The sequence below is a fragment of the Amblyomma americanum genome, chromosome 1 (genome assembly GCF_052857255.1).
Source record: "Amblyomma americanum isolate KBUSLIRL-KWMA chromosome 1, ASM5285725v1, whole genome shotgun sequence".
Lineage (NCBI taxonomy): Eukaryota > Metazoa > Arthropoda > Arachnida > Ixodida > Ixodidae > Amblyomma > Amblyomma americanum.
In genome coordinates, this window is record NC_135497.1 from 408,257,970 (window position 1) to 408,275,685 (window position 17,716).

Below are 17,716 nucleotides of genomic sequence, written 5' to 3' on the forward strand. Positions count from 1 at the left end.
AGTTGGCTTTCCCAAATTGCATAGTTACAAAATGGCGTCACTTCGTGTGGTATCGTCGCTGAAATCAAGTTAACTTCTACAGTATCAAATACACAAACGCATCAAATGGGATCGAAGTAAGCATGCATTGATGGAAGGACAACTCAACGATATTGCATGTGCATATTTTTGACGTTCGACATTTCGAACCACATTGCCAATTAAGAAAATTTAAAAACAAGACTCACCTTAGATGCTGGTGGTCTCCAGCTTTGTAGTATAACCTTGCCTCCTGAAATCAAATAAAAACAACTAATTATAGTTAATTAGTCATCTATTTATTGATCTATATCAAGTATACCAGGTGTCCCAGCTAACTTGAGTCAAGGGTTAAGAAATAAATTATTAGAGACAGGCGAGTGAGACCATCTGCATATTGGTGACATCCATCTTGAGCACCACAGGCAATTTTTGTTTTTCTTATAATTAATAGTTCGTTTAATTATTTAATTTAAGAAATATTGACTTTAGACAACAAATTGCATTTGAAGAGTTGTAGAGCGCATTCAGAAACCCTCATTTTATCATTTACGCTAAGAAAACCCTCAATGGTGTCTTTTTTTTCCCAGCTCCAAAGAAAGCCCACGAAATACAAAAATAAACCACGTGACTAACACATTCGCACGCCATGATCGTGCTGCTCTCAAGCGTCATTTGAGCAATTGAAATCACGTGCAGGTTTGACTCGGCGGCCCTGCAGCAGCGGCAGGCCGATACGTTAGCGGCGGCAACTCGCAACGTCATGTGTGCCAACTGGCTAACGCAGACGAGAAACCACCGCGAACATATCGGCCTGTCGCTGCTGAGGGGCCGCCGGGTCAGAGTTGCAGGTGATTTCGTTTGCTCAAACCACACTTGAGAGCAGCATGATCGTGAACGCACGAATGCATTAGTGATGTGGTTTATTTTTGTATTTCGTGGGCTTTCTTTGGAGCTGGGAAAAAAAGACATGCGTGTGGGGGTTTCCTTATCGTAAGTGATAAAATGAGGGTTTCTTAACATGCTCTACAACTCTTCAAATGCAGTTCGTTATCTAAAGTCAATATTTTTAAATTAGATAATTAAACTTAGTTAAACTATTAATTGTGGGAAAATTTGCCTGTGGTGCGCAAGATGGCTGTTGCCAATATGCAACTGGTTTCGCTCGCCTGGCTCTATTAATTTATTTTTTAACCCTTGGCTGAAGTTAGCTGGGACACCCGGTATAATGTCCTCCTTGCTGTACAATCCACTTGCACAAACAGCACTGACGTATCTCACACAGTCTTAAAAATAAAAATCTGCAAATGTTAAAAGAAATCAGTGAGCCAGAGTACCCGTGGTCGAACCCAGCTGCAGTGGCTGTGTTTTGATGGAGGCGAAACGCAAAAGGCACCTGTGTGCTGTGCGATGTTTAAAGATCCCCAGGTGGTCGAAATTATTCGGGAGCCCTCCACTACAGCACTTCTTTCTCTCTTCCTTCTTTCACTCCCACCTTCCTTCCTTCCCTTACAGAGCGGTTCAGGTGTCTACAGAGATGTGAGACAATTGCTACGCCATTTTCCTTTCCTCAGAAATCAATTTTTCAAAATATCACCCTCTATATATTCACAAGGGGCAGGGGTGGAAAGCGAAAGCATGTTAGAACATGTGCAGACTGGAAGAAAGCAAAGTTCCAGCAGCGTACAAGGCATGAAGGTCAACAACGTTGATGGTGGTGTAGGCAAGGTACTTTTAGTGCGCAAGCACTAAGTACTGAGCACTCACCGATTTCGCTGATCTTTGTTTGAAACCTTCTTGACCTGAAATAAAATGAACTAAAATAAAACAGTTTATGGCCACGAGTGGCTTTCGAATCTGCAGCAATGCAAACAGATCAGCAACTCTGGCCACTGCATTAGAGCACTACGCCATAGCCGCAGCTGAACATCCCGCACGTTTAAACTGCTAGTCTCTCACGCCATGCTTTGGATGTCATCTTCTTCATCAACTTCCATCCGTGCCCAATGGATCCAGAACACACTGCTATCGCATTGCCCTATTTAGGTGCATTAAGCGGCCCCATAATTTTTTAGCCACTCACTGATTTCGCCAAATCTTTGTCTGAAGCCTGCTTGACGTTGAAAACCATGCCTCGAACCAAAACTGACACTGAAGTGAAAACCAAGCGCTAGTGCACCTAATTTGCATTTGGCCCAACCGTTCTAAATCATCTATTATTTTTTTCATCTGCCAGCCACCACCAAATTCTGACTGAACATTGCTTTCTGTTCTTTGGCTGTGGGGTAAGCCTCGAGGATCAATTGCGCGCATTGGTTTTGGTGATTGTGTAAGAATCTCAGCTTCATGAAACATGGGATGGCATGAGTAGCTGCAGTAAAACTTTGCGAAGTGTGCATATTTTTGTCATCTTTAGTGGCGCTGAATGCTAATAATTCGACCTTAACGTACAGTCGCGAGTAAAAAAGATCAGCACAATGACATCACCAGAGCGGTGAAAATCAGTGTGTGGACGGCGCGGCACTGTGCTTTGCTGACACACCTGGCACTTTTGTTATCGGCATGTTCGTAACTGCAGTGCTGAGTGTTGCTATCCACTGCTTTGGGGGCACGTCACTAGTTGTAATATTTCGTGACTATACCTTCCTGGCTGACCCTCTGCAAGATGAGAGCCACATTTTGAGAACTGGTGAAAAATTTTCCTGTGATATTACTTGTATTGCATCTTTTGCTGGCATCATCTTTGCACAGTCAGCTTGCATAGCAATTGTAGGACATGTGCTTGCTAGCTTCCGAGACTTTTAAAAGACATCAATACCATATCAGGTTCCTACTTTCATCACTCTGAAAAATATGGTGTGTGTTGGGATGAAATCACCAGGGATACTGATTTTTAACTCCTGAAAGCAATTGTGAGAGGGCTGAAATGTACTGCATGTGGGACCTATTTGTGTGGCAAGTATTAGACCCCTTTTGCATGATCCTTTGGGTAATTCAAATTCTGGTGAACAAAATTCTCTGGCTGCAGCGAGTTTCAATTAATGCAAGCTGCCAGCAGATCGACATATTTCTGGGTTTACAATGCTGTGTTGTCAGTATTGTGCACAGCATACTACACTGCAGACAGCATCCCTTCAATTACAACTTGTCAATGCTTCTTAACGTACCACTTCACCTTTACAAGGTGCTGTGTTTGCTGCAATGACATGTTGCATCATGGCATTAGGCTGTCTTCGAAGTCTCAAGTCTCACAGGTATTAGAGGAATATGTTAAAAAATTACTTAGTTCACACTTAAGATATTGATTTCTACTTCTAACTACAGCTATAGTCTCTAACTCTTGTGTGGTGTCCTTGTGTTTATTTCTTTCTGCTCTTTTGCCCATTTAGAGTTTGAAAAAGCTGAGCTGCTGTTGTATGAAGAGGTTGCCCGGATGCCGCCTTTTGAGCGGAAGACAGTAGTTCTCGTTGGAGCGCGGGGTGTTGGCAGACGTTCGCTGAAGAACAAGCTTATTAGCTACGATCCAGCACGCTTTGGGACACCACTTCCTCGTAAGTTGCTTTCTGTTTATGTGCTCTGCTATGTCAGGGCACAGGAACACTTGAGGACAGCTGCATCAAAATTTTGTTTTCAGTGAAATTCTTTTCTGTGGCTATTTCTGGCTATAAAGGTGCATTTATTACTGAGAAAATTAGATTGAAAATATTCCCGCCACTCAATTTAAACTCATGACGCCCTACACGGAAAAGGACTCCCTGATCACTATATTGAATTACACAATAGAGTAGCCTATACCTCATCTCACAAGCTGTTTGCATCACTGTGAAAGGTAGAGCGCTCTCATCCAGTCAGGGCCAAGGAAGACAACAAATAGTTCCTCGGATATTTGAGTAGTGTTGGGACTATTTCTCAAACAGTTATTTCAGTAATTGAAAAGACAGTTCAGAATGGTGTTTTGAAAGTGCAGCAAGTATTTCATTCCCTGCATAAATTAGCAGAGAAAGTCCACACGAACACAGCATTGTGGAGGCCTGCTGCGAAGTGGTCTGCCATCATTCGTGAACGTGGCATCCGCTGTGTCTGTGCTCTGGTGCTCTTTCCTTCCTAGAGATGGAGCCACCAGTTGCGGGGTTAGGGGCACGGAGGAACACGTTTTGCAGCACACGCTGTTCTGATTGACTCAGATCACCGCAGCCTTCACGGTGCTGCAAACGGCTTGTGAGATGGAGTATAGCGTCTGGAATTTGGGGAAAAAAAGGCTGTTTGCCTGGGAAAGAAGCCAGTGGTGGTGACACCTCTATTTCGTTTCTTGGTCTTTTCTAATTTATAAAATATTTGTTTTCTGGAAGAGTGATCTCTGTGACTAGCATTTGATAATGCATCAGTACTGGCTGACTTCTATTTCTACTCATCTACTCAGTGTCCCTTTAAAGAAAGAACCCTAAGTGGTCTAAATTAAGAGTGCTCCACTAGTGTCCCTCACAGCCCATGTGTCACTTCGGGATGTTAAACCCCACAGTTTGTAATTTACAATTTGTTTACGAGTACAGCCACTTTTATGTTCTGCGGTAGGAGATTTTGAAACAAATGGATTCAAAGATTTTTACAGGTAAGAAGGCTGCATGTTATCCATGTTCCACTAGTGCCTGGCAGAATGTTGTATGTGAAACTGCATGAACTTTTTTTTTGTGTGTACAGTATGCAGCTGTAAAGGAGCTTAAAGGGACACCGAGGAGAAATTGAAGTTGGCTTGTATCGATAGAATAGCAGCTCCTGATCACAAAAACGCCACTCTTACTGAAAACAAAGCTCTTGTAATGTAGAAAATAGCAAGAACCAAAATACAGGTGTCGCCGCCACAGGCCAATCTCGCAAGTACAAGCGTGATGACTTCCTAGTACAAGAGGCGCCACCTTGGAGGAATTTTCCATACTTCATGGAAGCCACGAATCTCTGAGACTGGCAAAGGAAGGTTGCGCACCGCACCGCTAGCTGTCAGAAATCACGGAGTCTGCGTTTACGTCACGTATCACGTCACTCCGTTCTGTGACGTCATAAGAGTTCTCCGTGTCCTCATAAGAGTTCTCGAGTTTGAATCAGAGCGGCGGGAAAAACTTTCTCAACTTCGAATCCAAATTTCTTTGAAATAAATGCATCTTTCGCGCCCGACAAGCGGCAACAAAGCCATGAAATGTCGAAGTATCAGATTTTGCTAACAAAAAAAAAATGATAGAGTTCTCCTCAGTGTCCCTTTAACAGGCTGTAGAAGCTGTGGCTAGAACATGTCTTTCATCAACTAGTTGTAATGCATTCAGGCTTATGTTCATAGGAAACATACCACCCTTACATGGGCAATAGCATTATTTTTCAGTAAGTTGTTATTGTTGTTATGTTACAGTGTGTCGTATTAAATCATTGTGTCTTTATTTAAATACAATGAAAGGAGCTTGTTTAGCTCATTGTAAATTGGGAGGGGGAGCAAGAGTCTAAGGGTAAAAAGAATTGTTATTCCACGTAATGCCTCTGATGGGTTGGTATGTGGAACTATCGACTAGCTGAATAAATTACAAGGATACATATGAAGCAAGCAGAACTAAATAAGGATATGAGAAGGCACACGTAAGATAGGATGCAATGAACCAACTAGCCAAACCAAAATTTTGACCTAAATTAAAAAGAAGTAACGAAGGTATCTACACACATTATATGTTTATCTTCATAACAGCAGGCAGTTTTTAAGGCTCTTTAATGCCATGAGAAACATGTTCAATTCAGTTTTGAAGTGAAACAGTAGTAACAATAGCTAGTAATTTTGTTAAGAGCTTTTATTAAGCATTTTTGTTTTTTACATGGTCACTAGCAGTGTCTGAAATGGTTGTGCTAATGTTAACTACCCTCCACTGTCAAGTATAATTCAGTATCGAGCGTGATTGTGGTGATACATGATTTTTATGTTTCACATACAAGGTACTCTATGTAAACTTGGCTACCCACTCACTTTCATGGCAGTTTGACTTTTTTTACCAGGTTTTAACAAAACTGTTTTATTATGTGGCGATGCAGATACATCTCGCCCAATCCGGGAGACAGAAACGGATGGCAAAGTGTACTACTTTGTGTCACGTGAGGTAATGGAGGCAGACATAGCTGACAACAAGTACCTTGAGTGGGGTGAGCATAGTGGTCATCTGTATGGCACCAAACTGGACACCCTGCGTGCAGTCATTCGCTCCGGAAAGATGTGCGTGGTGGACTGCAGCCCCCAGGTATGCCCCTTATGCTGCACTTGAGAATAACTTAAGGTCGTGTATTTACTGTTGTGCTGTCATACATAGTTTCTATGTCTCCAAGGCCTTTGACACTTTTGCTGGACTACCTTCTGAATTGGAGCATAATATGCCGATTATGACTAAGCTGAAGTAATCTGGCTATTCGTGAAGCATTAGAACAATTTTTTAGCCCGCAGCTTACAGGTATCCAAGGAAGGGGCATGTGGAAAGTACCTTTAGTTCAAATATATGGCTTGTATTCCTTCGACCTGCTTTGCAGGTGTTTTAATGCTTTCTTTGTTCTCTGCAGTATGTAAAGATTACTGTGAGACTTCTTGTGGCACCTTCTGATAGACGAAGATGTTTTGCTACTGCTGAGGCCACTATATTCATTCCAAATGGGCTCACGATGCTCTTGTAATTTGCAGAAATTGAATATTGGCCACTTACCTTGTATCACACTTGCACATAGCTAGCAACAATGGCTTTGAAGTGCATTTAATGAAACTGTGGTATGTGCACTACAGTGATTTTACCTTTTGAATTGATTGCTCACTATGGCCCCTCATTTGTCAGGGCCTTCATGTGTATACAGCAGCCTATACTTGTGTAGCGACATTAACTAAATCAATGCGTACAGCACTTCACTGCGTATTGTGGAGTGCATTGTGGATGCAAATGCTGGCGAGCATTTCCACAAATCGCGTGAAGGTACACATAAACAGAATACAGGGAAAGCTCGTTAATTCACAACTCGTTAATTCGAAATTTTGGATAATTCGAAATAGCCATCGTGGTCCGGTCCGCAGTGCATAGAAGTCTATGCGCGTAACAGCTCGTTAATTCACTCAAAAATTGATGCTGCCACCCATAATTCGAACTGCGCGCCGCCAAGCGCCGCTGTTGAAAACCATCGTTGGAAGCTTTCACGGCAGAACGATAGATGGCACAACCATCGGGGCGCCGCTAGGGTGCTAGAACAAGTACTAACCAGTCTTTCCTGCCGCGACTGCTTCAAGGAACGACGTTTTAGTGTTTTAGCCCTCGTATTGCACGCCGCTTGCTGTGAGCTTGTGTCCGCGAGATGTGTTCGTGTGGGAAATACTGCGCCAAGACGGTGAAGGAGAAAGTGGCAATTTTACTTGAGGTGGACGAACGGAAGGCCAGCAAAGTGGAAATCGCGAAGAAGCACGGGATTCCACCAAGCACGTTGTCGACCTACGTCCGAAATAGGAAGTCCATCGAGGATGCCTACGAAGCCGAAGATTTCGCCAGCAACAGAAAAAGGCTCCGATTAGCCAAGTATCCGGAAATTGAGACCGCTGTGATCATGTGGGTGAAGGAAATGAGAAGCGCAGACATTCCACTGAGCGGCTCAGTTATCATGGCGAAGGCGGTCGATTTCGCCCTGCGCATGAATGTGGAAGATTTTGTCGCCTCCGAAGGATGGTTTCACCGCTTTCGAGACAGACATAATCTTGTCTTCCGGGTGTTGTCCGGAGAAGCCAAAGAAGTGAACGCAGAAACTTGTGCCACGTGGCGAAGCGGTGCTCTGCAGCAGTACTTAGAAAGCTACTCGGCACAAGATATATTCAATGCTGATGAGGCGGCTTTGTTTTATAAGCTCCAGCCCGACAGAACAGTAACATTTAAAGGGGACTCCCTGCGTCGCATTCGCGTGCTAGAAGACCGAGTGACTACGGTAGCCCTCAGAGAGAAGAAGCAGAAGATGATAACAGATTCTTTTGCTAAATAAATGTTTTTCGTGCCCTCCGGGCATCAAACACGTCCATTTTTGCTCACTTTCATTAGTTCGAATTTTGGTTAGATCGAACTGGCCTGGCGGCCCCGTGGAATTTGAATTAACGAGCTTTTACTGTACAGTCAAGCCCACTTATAATAGCATCCACAGATATAACGAACGCTTGCTTATTACGAAGGAGTGCAGTGCTACCGTCAAAATATGCATTAGGGCTATGGCAATTCGTCTCAGATACAACGAACAACTCTGGTGACACCACTGAGCTACAGCAAACGAGGAGACACCATAAACTTGCCCCGAAGTTGAAAAACTGGCTCTTCCAGCGAGTGGGGAACACCGGAGTGCACCTCTAAGCTCCCATGACACGCTACAAAAAGAACATGTCGATCCAAAAAAGGCCCAAAAAAAAATGACTGAAGAGGCAGCATTGAAACTCATGCACAGGTCGATCATTGCCTGCACGTGCGCCAACGGGGCAAAACATCTTAAGTGGAAGCAAAAGGGTGATGGGTGCAAGACGGTGGCAGTGTCAAAACTGAAGCTACTGTGCATTGTCGTGGATCAGCTAACTGCAGTGATCTGAGAAATTTTAATGCCTTGCTGGCCATGCTGGTGACGTGGTATGCATTGCCTGCCAAGTCAGCTCCACCTTTTGTTCTGCTACTACATGCACACAGTGCCAGACAACAGACAGTGCAGCTGATTCTGTAGGCATGTGCTCTGTGTTCTACTTTTGCAGGTGCAAGGGTCCAGAAACGATAGCTGACACTGTAGAAAACTCTTTTGATCAGATGCACGTAGACTTGTGGCAATGCGTCATTGATGCAAAGCTGGTTGGATGTTGCCTTCGATGACAACGTTCACTTGAACGACATTGCAGAGCCATACTATGAGGAAGCCCTTGTGCACAAAGTGTGAGAGCACTCTCCTACCGCTAGAAATCTGATAAAGGTGGTCGACCTGCAACCAGCTGCCTAGCACACTTCAGCCATGATCAGTTGTACCTAAGGCCTTTGGTTTTCAGGTTTTATTTTTTCCGTAATTTGGGGGGTAAACATCAGGCAATATTTTTCGAGCTCAAATATTGGGGAAAATCGGGTTATTCAGGAAAAATTTTCGTAGTTCGGGGTTTTTGGCGTCTTTTTTCCATCGTAGGAAAGTTTAATACAACGGTTTGTTTTTCTGCTGGGCATAAAATGCCCTATATTTTGCTTATTATTTCATAAATAAGGAATTCACAGGTTCCACTAAAAAATTGATCACGAATTAAAATTTTTTCTTAATCTATTACAAATATTTCATTACGTACGTTATCAATATCCTACGAAGCACTGCCGCATCTGAGCAAGACCAGTCTGCCTTTATGCGTACAGTGTGAGAACAGTATCACAACGATAATTTTAAACACACAAGGTCTAAGGATTAGGGTGCCGATATCTTTGGTAAAGCTTCATACAGTGACTCCGATAAGTTGCCTTTTCGGCAGCCATGCTTTTGGCCTCTCACTTCTAAATCGCCCTTTTTGGAACTTATCCTATAATTCATCCACCTCATAAAAATGAGCGTTAAAAGAAGTTTATAAGATCCCTAGTTGACCGTAGGCACCCCTCAGGAGTAAACACTAGATATCCACATATTTTATTGCGGTCTCTTGAGCTCTGTGAACTGGAAAACCAACATCATCTTGACGGCTCATTTTTGGGGAGAAATTTGGTTTACCCCAATTTTTAAGAAATAATTTCGGGATGCAAGAATTGGGTAAAATTGGGTTTTACCCAAAGACTAAGGGCCCTAGTTAGGGTCGGTTATCTTGAAATAGATGCACTTGATATAGTTTTAAAGTAATAAATGCTATTTTTGATGAACTTAGTATCTTTAGCTGTAATTTGCAGAGTCCTCTTACTGCGAACACCGGATACAATGAACATAGTCCATATTTCTGTCGGGTTCGTTATAAGTGGGATCGACTCTAGTAGGTGAAAAACATTGAACAACGTGATGAACAAAATCGAGTACATTGTTGTACGAATTGGATCTTTTGGAAAGAAGGTATAGAGGTGACTGAATGGGGCGGTGCCTCCAGTCTGAACTAGGCTTTGGAATGAAATAGTTGCAATCCAAATCAGTCCAGGAGCTGGGTCCTGTGCAAATCAGTCGGGAAATTTTGAACTGGTGGTCGCTTCGGAATGAGATGTGTGGTGGTGGCAAGAATCATTTTTGACATCGCCACACCACACATGCCTGCACAAGATGGGTACTTTGTGAATTAGGCACAGATAGATCTTTCAACAAAGGAAAAAAATCAAGCAAGTTGAGGTTTGTCCTGCAGGGAAAGGTGAATCTAAGTCGGAACTCTTTTTCTTACTCCCCATTCATGCCATGCTGGGTGCACACCCGCACCCGTTGCATGGAGGCTGCACATCACGATTCCTGATTAGCGTGGCACGGTGCTAAAGCGTGATTATCAAAGCAGCAGAGCTAGACATCTCAGTAATGTATAAGCAGTGGTTTTCATAAGTTGGTTTACGTACGTTATATACACTATTGCAGAGGACTTCAGCCGGTGCACAATAATGCTGTGACGCTAAAAGAAACAAGTGACCAAGGCAAACAACAATGCAGCAGTACCTTGGAATGGGTTGCCTTACTACTCTATTTACTCGCATAATTTGTGCACCCCCAACTTTTTATCTGGATTTTTGAAAAAAAAAAAAACTTTTACTCCCTAATTTTGTGCTGTCTGCTGTACCAGACCACCAGCATGTACATAAGTGCGCGTGGAACTCTGAAATACAGTGCTCCTCTTAGATTAGGTGCAAGTGCAGGACATAAAAATTTCATGAATAAAGAAAATAAGAAATGGTGCCATCAACAGACATGTGCAAGTACGTCATTTTATCGTTGTCCATGAACTACACTAAGGAGTAGCTGCAGTGTGCCCCCAGGAGCTGGTAAAAACTGCCATACAAGTAGGCCAAGTGCATTTCTGTTCAGCAGGAATATGTTGGGAAGGTTGATGCTGCAACCATGCTCTAAGAGAGGAGTGTCAGCAGCAGGAATAGAGTGCTAGTCATTTAGTAGTGCGCCTTATGTGTGCTATGACCCATCTTTTGTCATTTAAAAAAAAAGTAGCTCAGGTGCACCACGAGTCATTAGGAACTCATAGTTGGCAATGTCTTCTTGCAGTATCTGAAAATCCTGAACACACCAGAGTTCATGCCTTACGTGGTCTTCATTGCTGCACCTCAGCTGGAGCACTTCCGACAGATGCATGAATATGGGTGTCATCATGGATATGGAAGCAGCCGCAATCTCACGGTAGGATGTGTATCGCATAATGATAGTGCTAATGTGGGAAACTATTTAAAACTGAAGAGTAAATTGCATACACCCTAACACCTACTCGAGAGGTTTGCCTGTCCTGTTAAATGAGCCACATTCAGGGCTGCTGGTTTGCCTGGCCTGTTAAATGAGCCACATACAGGGCTGCTTGTCTACACCAGCAGCCCTGAATGTGGCTCATTTAACAGGCCAGGCAAACCTCTCCAGTAGGTGTTAGAGTGTATGCAATTTACTCCCAAGTAGACCAGCAGCCCTGAATCCAAGTTTGGTTACGAATTCATTCAAGTTCATATATGTTTAAAGTTAAATATATGTGCTTATATATACAAAGGGTGTGTACATTTAGATGAATTTCTCTTACTGTAAGCTACAGTGCTGCTGTTATCTTGGGCCAACGCCTTTTTGTTTTTGCAAGCAGCAAAGTTTGGCCCAAGTGATGCAGAAGACCATGGATTAGTTATCTTTTAATTTATGCCCTTTATTCCTTGGTATGATTTCTTTCTTTGCTGCAATACTAAAAAGCTTTCTTGTTGTTTATTCTCCATGGTTAAACTTCTCATTTAATTACTGTCATGTAGTTAATATTTGTCAGCTAGGACCAAGCAGTGCAGCTCAAGAGTGATTAAATTTAACCATATAGTAAGGCAGTTTTTATGCTTCATCTTTCTTGCTCCTTCACAGTTTAATTCCTTGCTCTTGACTATTGCTGCTCTTTGCTTGGAGTGAAACTTGGATTATTTTTTTTTTCTTCATAAATTTAGTTTGATAGAGCCATGAGTCGACATGGTTCACGACGGGCAAGGACTCTTGAAAGCTTGGCATCTCTTCAGGAGGTAATGTACTGTTTTATATATATAATTTCCCTTAGTCTAAGTAGATTTATGCTTCAACATTGCCATAAGCTATACCACTTAGAATTGTGGTTATCAATGAAGATTGCTGTTATGAGGCAACAGTTAGGCTGTGAGAGCCGTTGTAGTGCAGAGTTAGAGCTAACTTTGAAGGGTATAGAACCAAAATACAGTATGGAAAATTAGGGATTGGCTCTTGCTTTGACTGTTTTTGATACAATTTATCAATGACGTTTGTGATGGCGAGCACAATGCAAATCTATTTTTATATACCAGGTGTTTCTGCAAAGCCTGCCACTAATTTTTTAAAATAGTCTGAAAGACAGCTTTTGCATCATAGTAATACCAGTGGTGGCAGATGTCAAGGGGGCTGGTCAATCATGTGAATTGTAAGCTGGCTAACTAAATTCTAATAGATAAATTTTTAACTATGTATTACACTTAGGCACCTGGTTGCAATGAGAGATTTGTAGTTGGCCGTAGTAATGGTCATATCAGTTTTTAGAATTTAAAAAATGTGATTCAAAAGCAGCACGGCTGTGGAGCGTACACAGGGAGGCCTACCAGTACATATCATCAGTGACATCGTGGAAAAAACAACGCGGAAAGACAATGGACGTAGAAAGAGCAGACACCACAAGCGCTGACTCTGAACTGATTGTATACTCACAGAACAACAAAAGAGAAGATATGGATGAGGTGCATTTAGATACCATATTTACTTGCATAATCTGCGTACTCTGTTTTCCTAGAATTAAGGCTTCAAAATGGGGGTGTGCAAATTATGCGGAGATTTCGCGAACACGTCCTAAAAACTTTAAAAAGGTTATAACGCAGAATTTATATGGCATACTGCCACGTTTAAGTCGACTCTGCAACTAGCGCCCCACGCTGGTCAAAAAAAAGTTGACTCCAAACATAACTCGACGCATAACCCCCCGCGCTCGGCCCGTTCCACGTTATGTAGTTCCTTGCAGGATGGCATGACTGCACGTGTTCAGCTCAAAGCAAGAAACCCGGAACGATACAATTGCAAAGTCAGCAGTCCGAGGCAAATGGAGACAAAAGGCGATAAAACGGCGCCCTCATATGCGGCCCAGCTGAGTAGTGGCAAACAGAATAGCCAATGGTTTGGTAGTTATGGATTATGATGCAACTCACGCTTCATAGTTTACCAGAAGTTTACACTCGCAGCCTATCGTACAGGAAATTGACCACTGGAGTGAACGAGCCAGGTAAACGGTGCACAGTTTACTTTTTCTTACTGGAAGCAATTTACAAACAGATTACCGACTGGTTTAACACCACGCACTCGCTTTTCGCAACTGCGCGTGTGACGCAGCCGCACCTATGTTCCCAAGCCTGCTGGTGTGCTTGCGTAGCAGGGAGTGAAAATAGATGGGTAAAAGTATTTGTTTTTTTTTTCTTCAAAAATCCGGGTAATAAGTTGGGGGTGTGGAAATTATGCGAGTAAGTACGGTACAACTCCATTTCATGCAGGACAACTGATGGGTCACTAACACATGTGTGCTTGTTCTTTACAGATATGGTAGGCCTCTAACACCTTCCTTGTTAGTTGATTATGATGCCGAAAAAAAATTGTGGTTTGGTAAAAAAAAGGCTCACACCCACGACATTCACTACAATGCTTCATTACTTTGAAGAAGGCAGTTTCTTCAGAGATAGGTTATGCTCCTGCAGTCATACATTTAAGCAGCGGCCAATTTGTCCAATGTACGTACTACCACAGGAGAGCGGAATTTTATAGACCACCGCTTTTTCACAAGTGGCGTGCTGGTTTACAAGGTTTACTGCACATCCACTAGCCCTGCCATGCCCTTCACTACCATAGTGTGTTCCGACCATAGCGCAGATTCTGCCACGTTTTTTGGGGGCCAAAAATAGCACATTGATACTGTACTTATTACCGTCAATTTTTTATTTGAGTGAAATGTTAAACACATGGAAGAACCGTTACTTTTTTCTTTTTCTTTCCCACTTCAGCAACCGTGGGTGATAACCTCTTGGTATCTTTAACTTTCATAAGCACCTTATTGAGGCGAGGGACAAGACATCCTCAGGAAACCCAGCCAGCCTTAATCTGCCAACTTGTTCACAGAAATTGTCATTCATTGAGTTAGTACCTGACTTGTGCAAAGATGATCCCAGGCAAGCCGCAGCAGTGCCACATTTCACAATTTTATAATTTCCTGACTGAAAATTTAAAAGCGGCTTCACTGACCTTGGGGAATACTTCCAGCACACATGATCCTGCTGAAAACGGAGTTTAATGTCTAGGAATAGCAAATGGTCATCAGTGGGCCTGTCGAAGGTGAACGCACGTCCAAATCCACTTTCTTTAAATATTTTGACTACATCCACAACGTGCTTGATAAAATTAGGTCTGTCTACGAATGCCAGATAGTCTTCAACGTACCTGAAAATCTTTTTTGAAAGGCTGCTCAAGTCTCAGCAATGCACTTATCAACCCTAGAAAGGAAATTATCGCTAAGTATCGGAGCTACTTTTGAACAAATGCATACGCCAGTTTTTTTAAGAAACAGACAGCCGTCCAATTCAACAAAGGTAGAAATGAGATAAAAAGTTAACAACTCTAAAAAGGAAGCAACTGAAATATCACAGGCATTAACATTAGCATTCTTCATCGTTATTTGTGATGCAGTCACTAACATTTCAACACAGTATCTTGCTGGAGGCGACTAGAAAAGGTCCTTGACATCTATACTGAACGCACAGATTGCACCATGGTTCTGGTGTCTAAGGTAATCCACAACAGCCAAAGAATTTCATGTCGGAAATGGGTCTTCCAAAGCAAGATCAGTTGCGAATCAGCTCTTTTGGTGTCTGTTCTTTCTATGTCCATCGTCTTTTTGCGCTGTTTTTTCCAAGATGCTGTACCAACTAGCTCAGATGTCAGTATTACTTCATCAGTGGCATGCGTGTCATGGGACTTTCGCTGTCCTGCCAGGGCCACCGCTCGAGAGCACCAGCCAGGGCAGTACATAAAAGGTCATGTAACACATGCTTCACCGAATGACGTGTACTGCTTGAGATCCCTGTGTGCACTCCACAGCCATACCGCTGCTGAATCGCAGGCTGTAAGACAAAATTTATTGCGGAAGAGTGCCGGGTGTAATCGTATTTTTATATTGTAAAAACTGATATAGCCATTACTAATAGCCACCTACAGATCTCTAATTACAACCATGTGCCAAGCGTAATAGTTAAAAAATTAATCATGTGAATTTTTTATTCAGCTTACTAGTTGACATGATTACCCTGTTTCCTGACATCTGCCACAACTAATACTCGTATGCTTCAAATGCTATCTTTATAATGCAAGAAGCCAGTTAATAAAAATCACTGGTGGGCTTTGCTGAAACACCTGGCATTTAATGCTCATAGAGAACTAGTTAACAGCTCTGTGGCTTCTATTGTGTCAGATTCCTTCTATTCCGGGTAATCAAAGGTGTTCTTTTCTATGCGGTATAGTCAGATTCATTTGGACTTCACAGTACTGACCAAACTCACTGTAACTAACCCCGGACTAGGGGCATTGGCAATAAAGGTGTTTCACCACCACCTTTGTAATTATTCAATGCTCAGGTGGTACTAAATATTATGAGCAGTTCTGTCATGTCTTTCTTGTGCCTTCCTCAGAAGTTAACATGCTACATACAATCTTTTGAAAATGCCATTTGCTACATATTTTGTACTGTCTGTAATGTTGGGAAATTTGGTTGTCCTACCAATATAAGAGTAACGGAGCTTACACAACTTTCCATCTGTAGCTGTTTTGCTCAAAAAGGAGCTTTAGCTCAGGCTCAACTTTAGTTTTCATATTCAGGCGCATGGAGAACGTAGAAATGCTCACATCAGAAAGTCGCTGCACTATTTGTACATGATTGGTTTTATGCTGAAAGAAGAGATTAGAATCAAATTATTTGAAGTGGGATTTCCTAAGTTCTCATGTTTCTAAAAATTGCCAAAAACGCACTGAATTGAAATTTTCAAAAATATATTTTTTTGGCCTAGTCTGTGATCTTGTAATGAGAAAAAAAAAACATGTCACATTGCTGTAAATTGCACCTGTTAGAATATTTAGAGGAAACGAGATTGGCATCTTCAATTACATTGTGGTAAACTACGACGTTGGGTGTTATTTGCAAACATGGAGGAAGAAAACCTCAAGAGAGGCCCACGCTATCTGAGCTGCATGTCAAAAGGTGTGCTGGAAGTCATGCACTTTCACAAGGACTACTGGGAGTCATTGGCCATCGGCACAGCAGTAGTAACATTGGGCCCAGCTGCATTGTCTGCTGTGCATGCGCGAGCATGCTGAGATGGCAGCCAAGAAGGGGGGGGGGGGGAGCCTTCACGTGCGGCTTCAAAAACTTAGGCATAACCGCCTCTCCTGAGTTCTTTCCGTCCTCCATGTTTGAAAATTATTTTTTATAGGTGACTGCACAGCATAGAATAAATTTTAACATGCCAGTTTTGATTATGCTTATGTGCTCTAACAGGTGTAGTTTACAGCATTGTGAGGTCTGTTTTTAAGTTGCAAAGCTATAGAGCCGTAAATGTGAAATTTTAAAAAGTTTTCTTCAAGTTTTGTAACCTTTGGTAACGTATTAGTAAAAATTTAGGCTTAGATTGAAATTATGCTTCCTGTTAATGGCTAGGTACTGAAATAGATATTACAAGTAGTCTTTCTCATTCAATGCGCCGTATTTCATTCAAATTGATTCAGCAGCTGCCTGTGGGAGCAGTTTGGTGGCCCTGATGTCTATGCATACGAGAACTACCGTATTTACTTGCATAATTTGTGCACTTTTTTTTTTTGTCTTTGAATAAGGCTTCAAACAGGGAGTGTGCATATTATGCAAAAATTTTGTGAACACGTCCTAAAAAACTAGAAAGGTCATAGCACACAATATATACTGTATTTTGCCGCCTATACGTCCACACTATAACTCCCCCCTCACTGGCCAAAAAAAAAAGTTGAATCCAAATATAAGACACAGAGCTGCTCCTGCTCCGCCTACCTTATGTAGTTCCCTGCGGGACGGCATGACAGTGCGTGTGCAGTTCAGTGCAATAAATTCACAACAATACTATCACAAAGCCAGCAGTCAAAGGCAAGTGGAGATAACAGGCGATAAAACAGCGCCCTCTCATGCAGCCCGGCTGAGTAGTGGCAAACTGAAAAGCAAACGGTTCGGTAGTTTCGGATTCTGGCGCATGCGCACCTGTTCATCCGGGAAAGTGACCGCCAGCGTTGCCGAGCCGGGTAAACGGTGTGCAGTTTGTCCCCTCGCCACTTGCACCTTTCGCAGCTGCACATGGCAAAGCGGCCACACCATTCTTCCCAAGCCTGCCTTGTGCGCACCTGCGTCATCTCGTGCATGCTGGGGGTCTGTCACAGCGGAAAACATGGGGAGCGTAAAATGTGC

At 42.6% G+C, this 17,716-nt stretch overlaps 1 protein-coding gene across 1 annotated transcript in view; it reads left to right on the top strand.

Moving 5' to 3' along the window:
* Positions 1-17,716, top strand: part of LOC144115785 (protein PALS2-like) — a 30,268-nt gene that overhangs the window by 9,307 nt on the left and 3,245 nt on the right. Inside the window, exons 4-7 of the mRNA XM_077650281.1 lie at positions 3,408-3,569; positions 6,082-6,284; positions 11,236-11,367; positions 12,153-12,224. Of these exons, the coding sequence (XP_077506407.1) occupies positions 3,408-3,569; positions 6,082-6,284; positions 11,236-11,367; positions 12,153-12,224 (569 nt within the window). The remainder of the gene's footprint in view (positions 1-3,407; positions 3,570-6,081; positions 6,285-11,235; positions 11,368-12,152; positions 12,225-17,716) is intronic.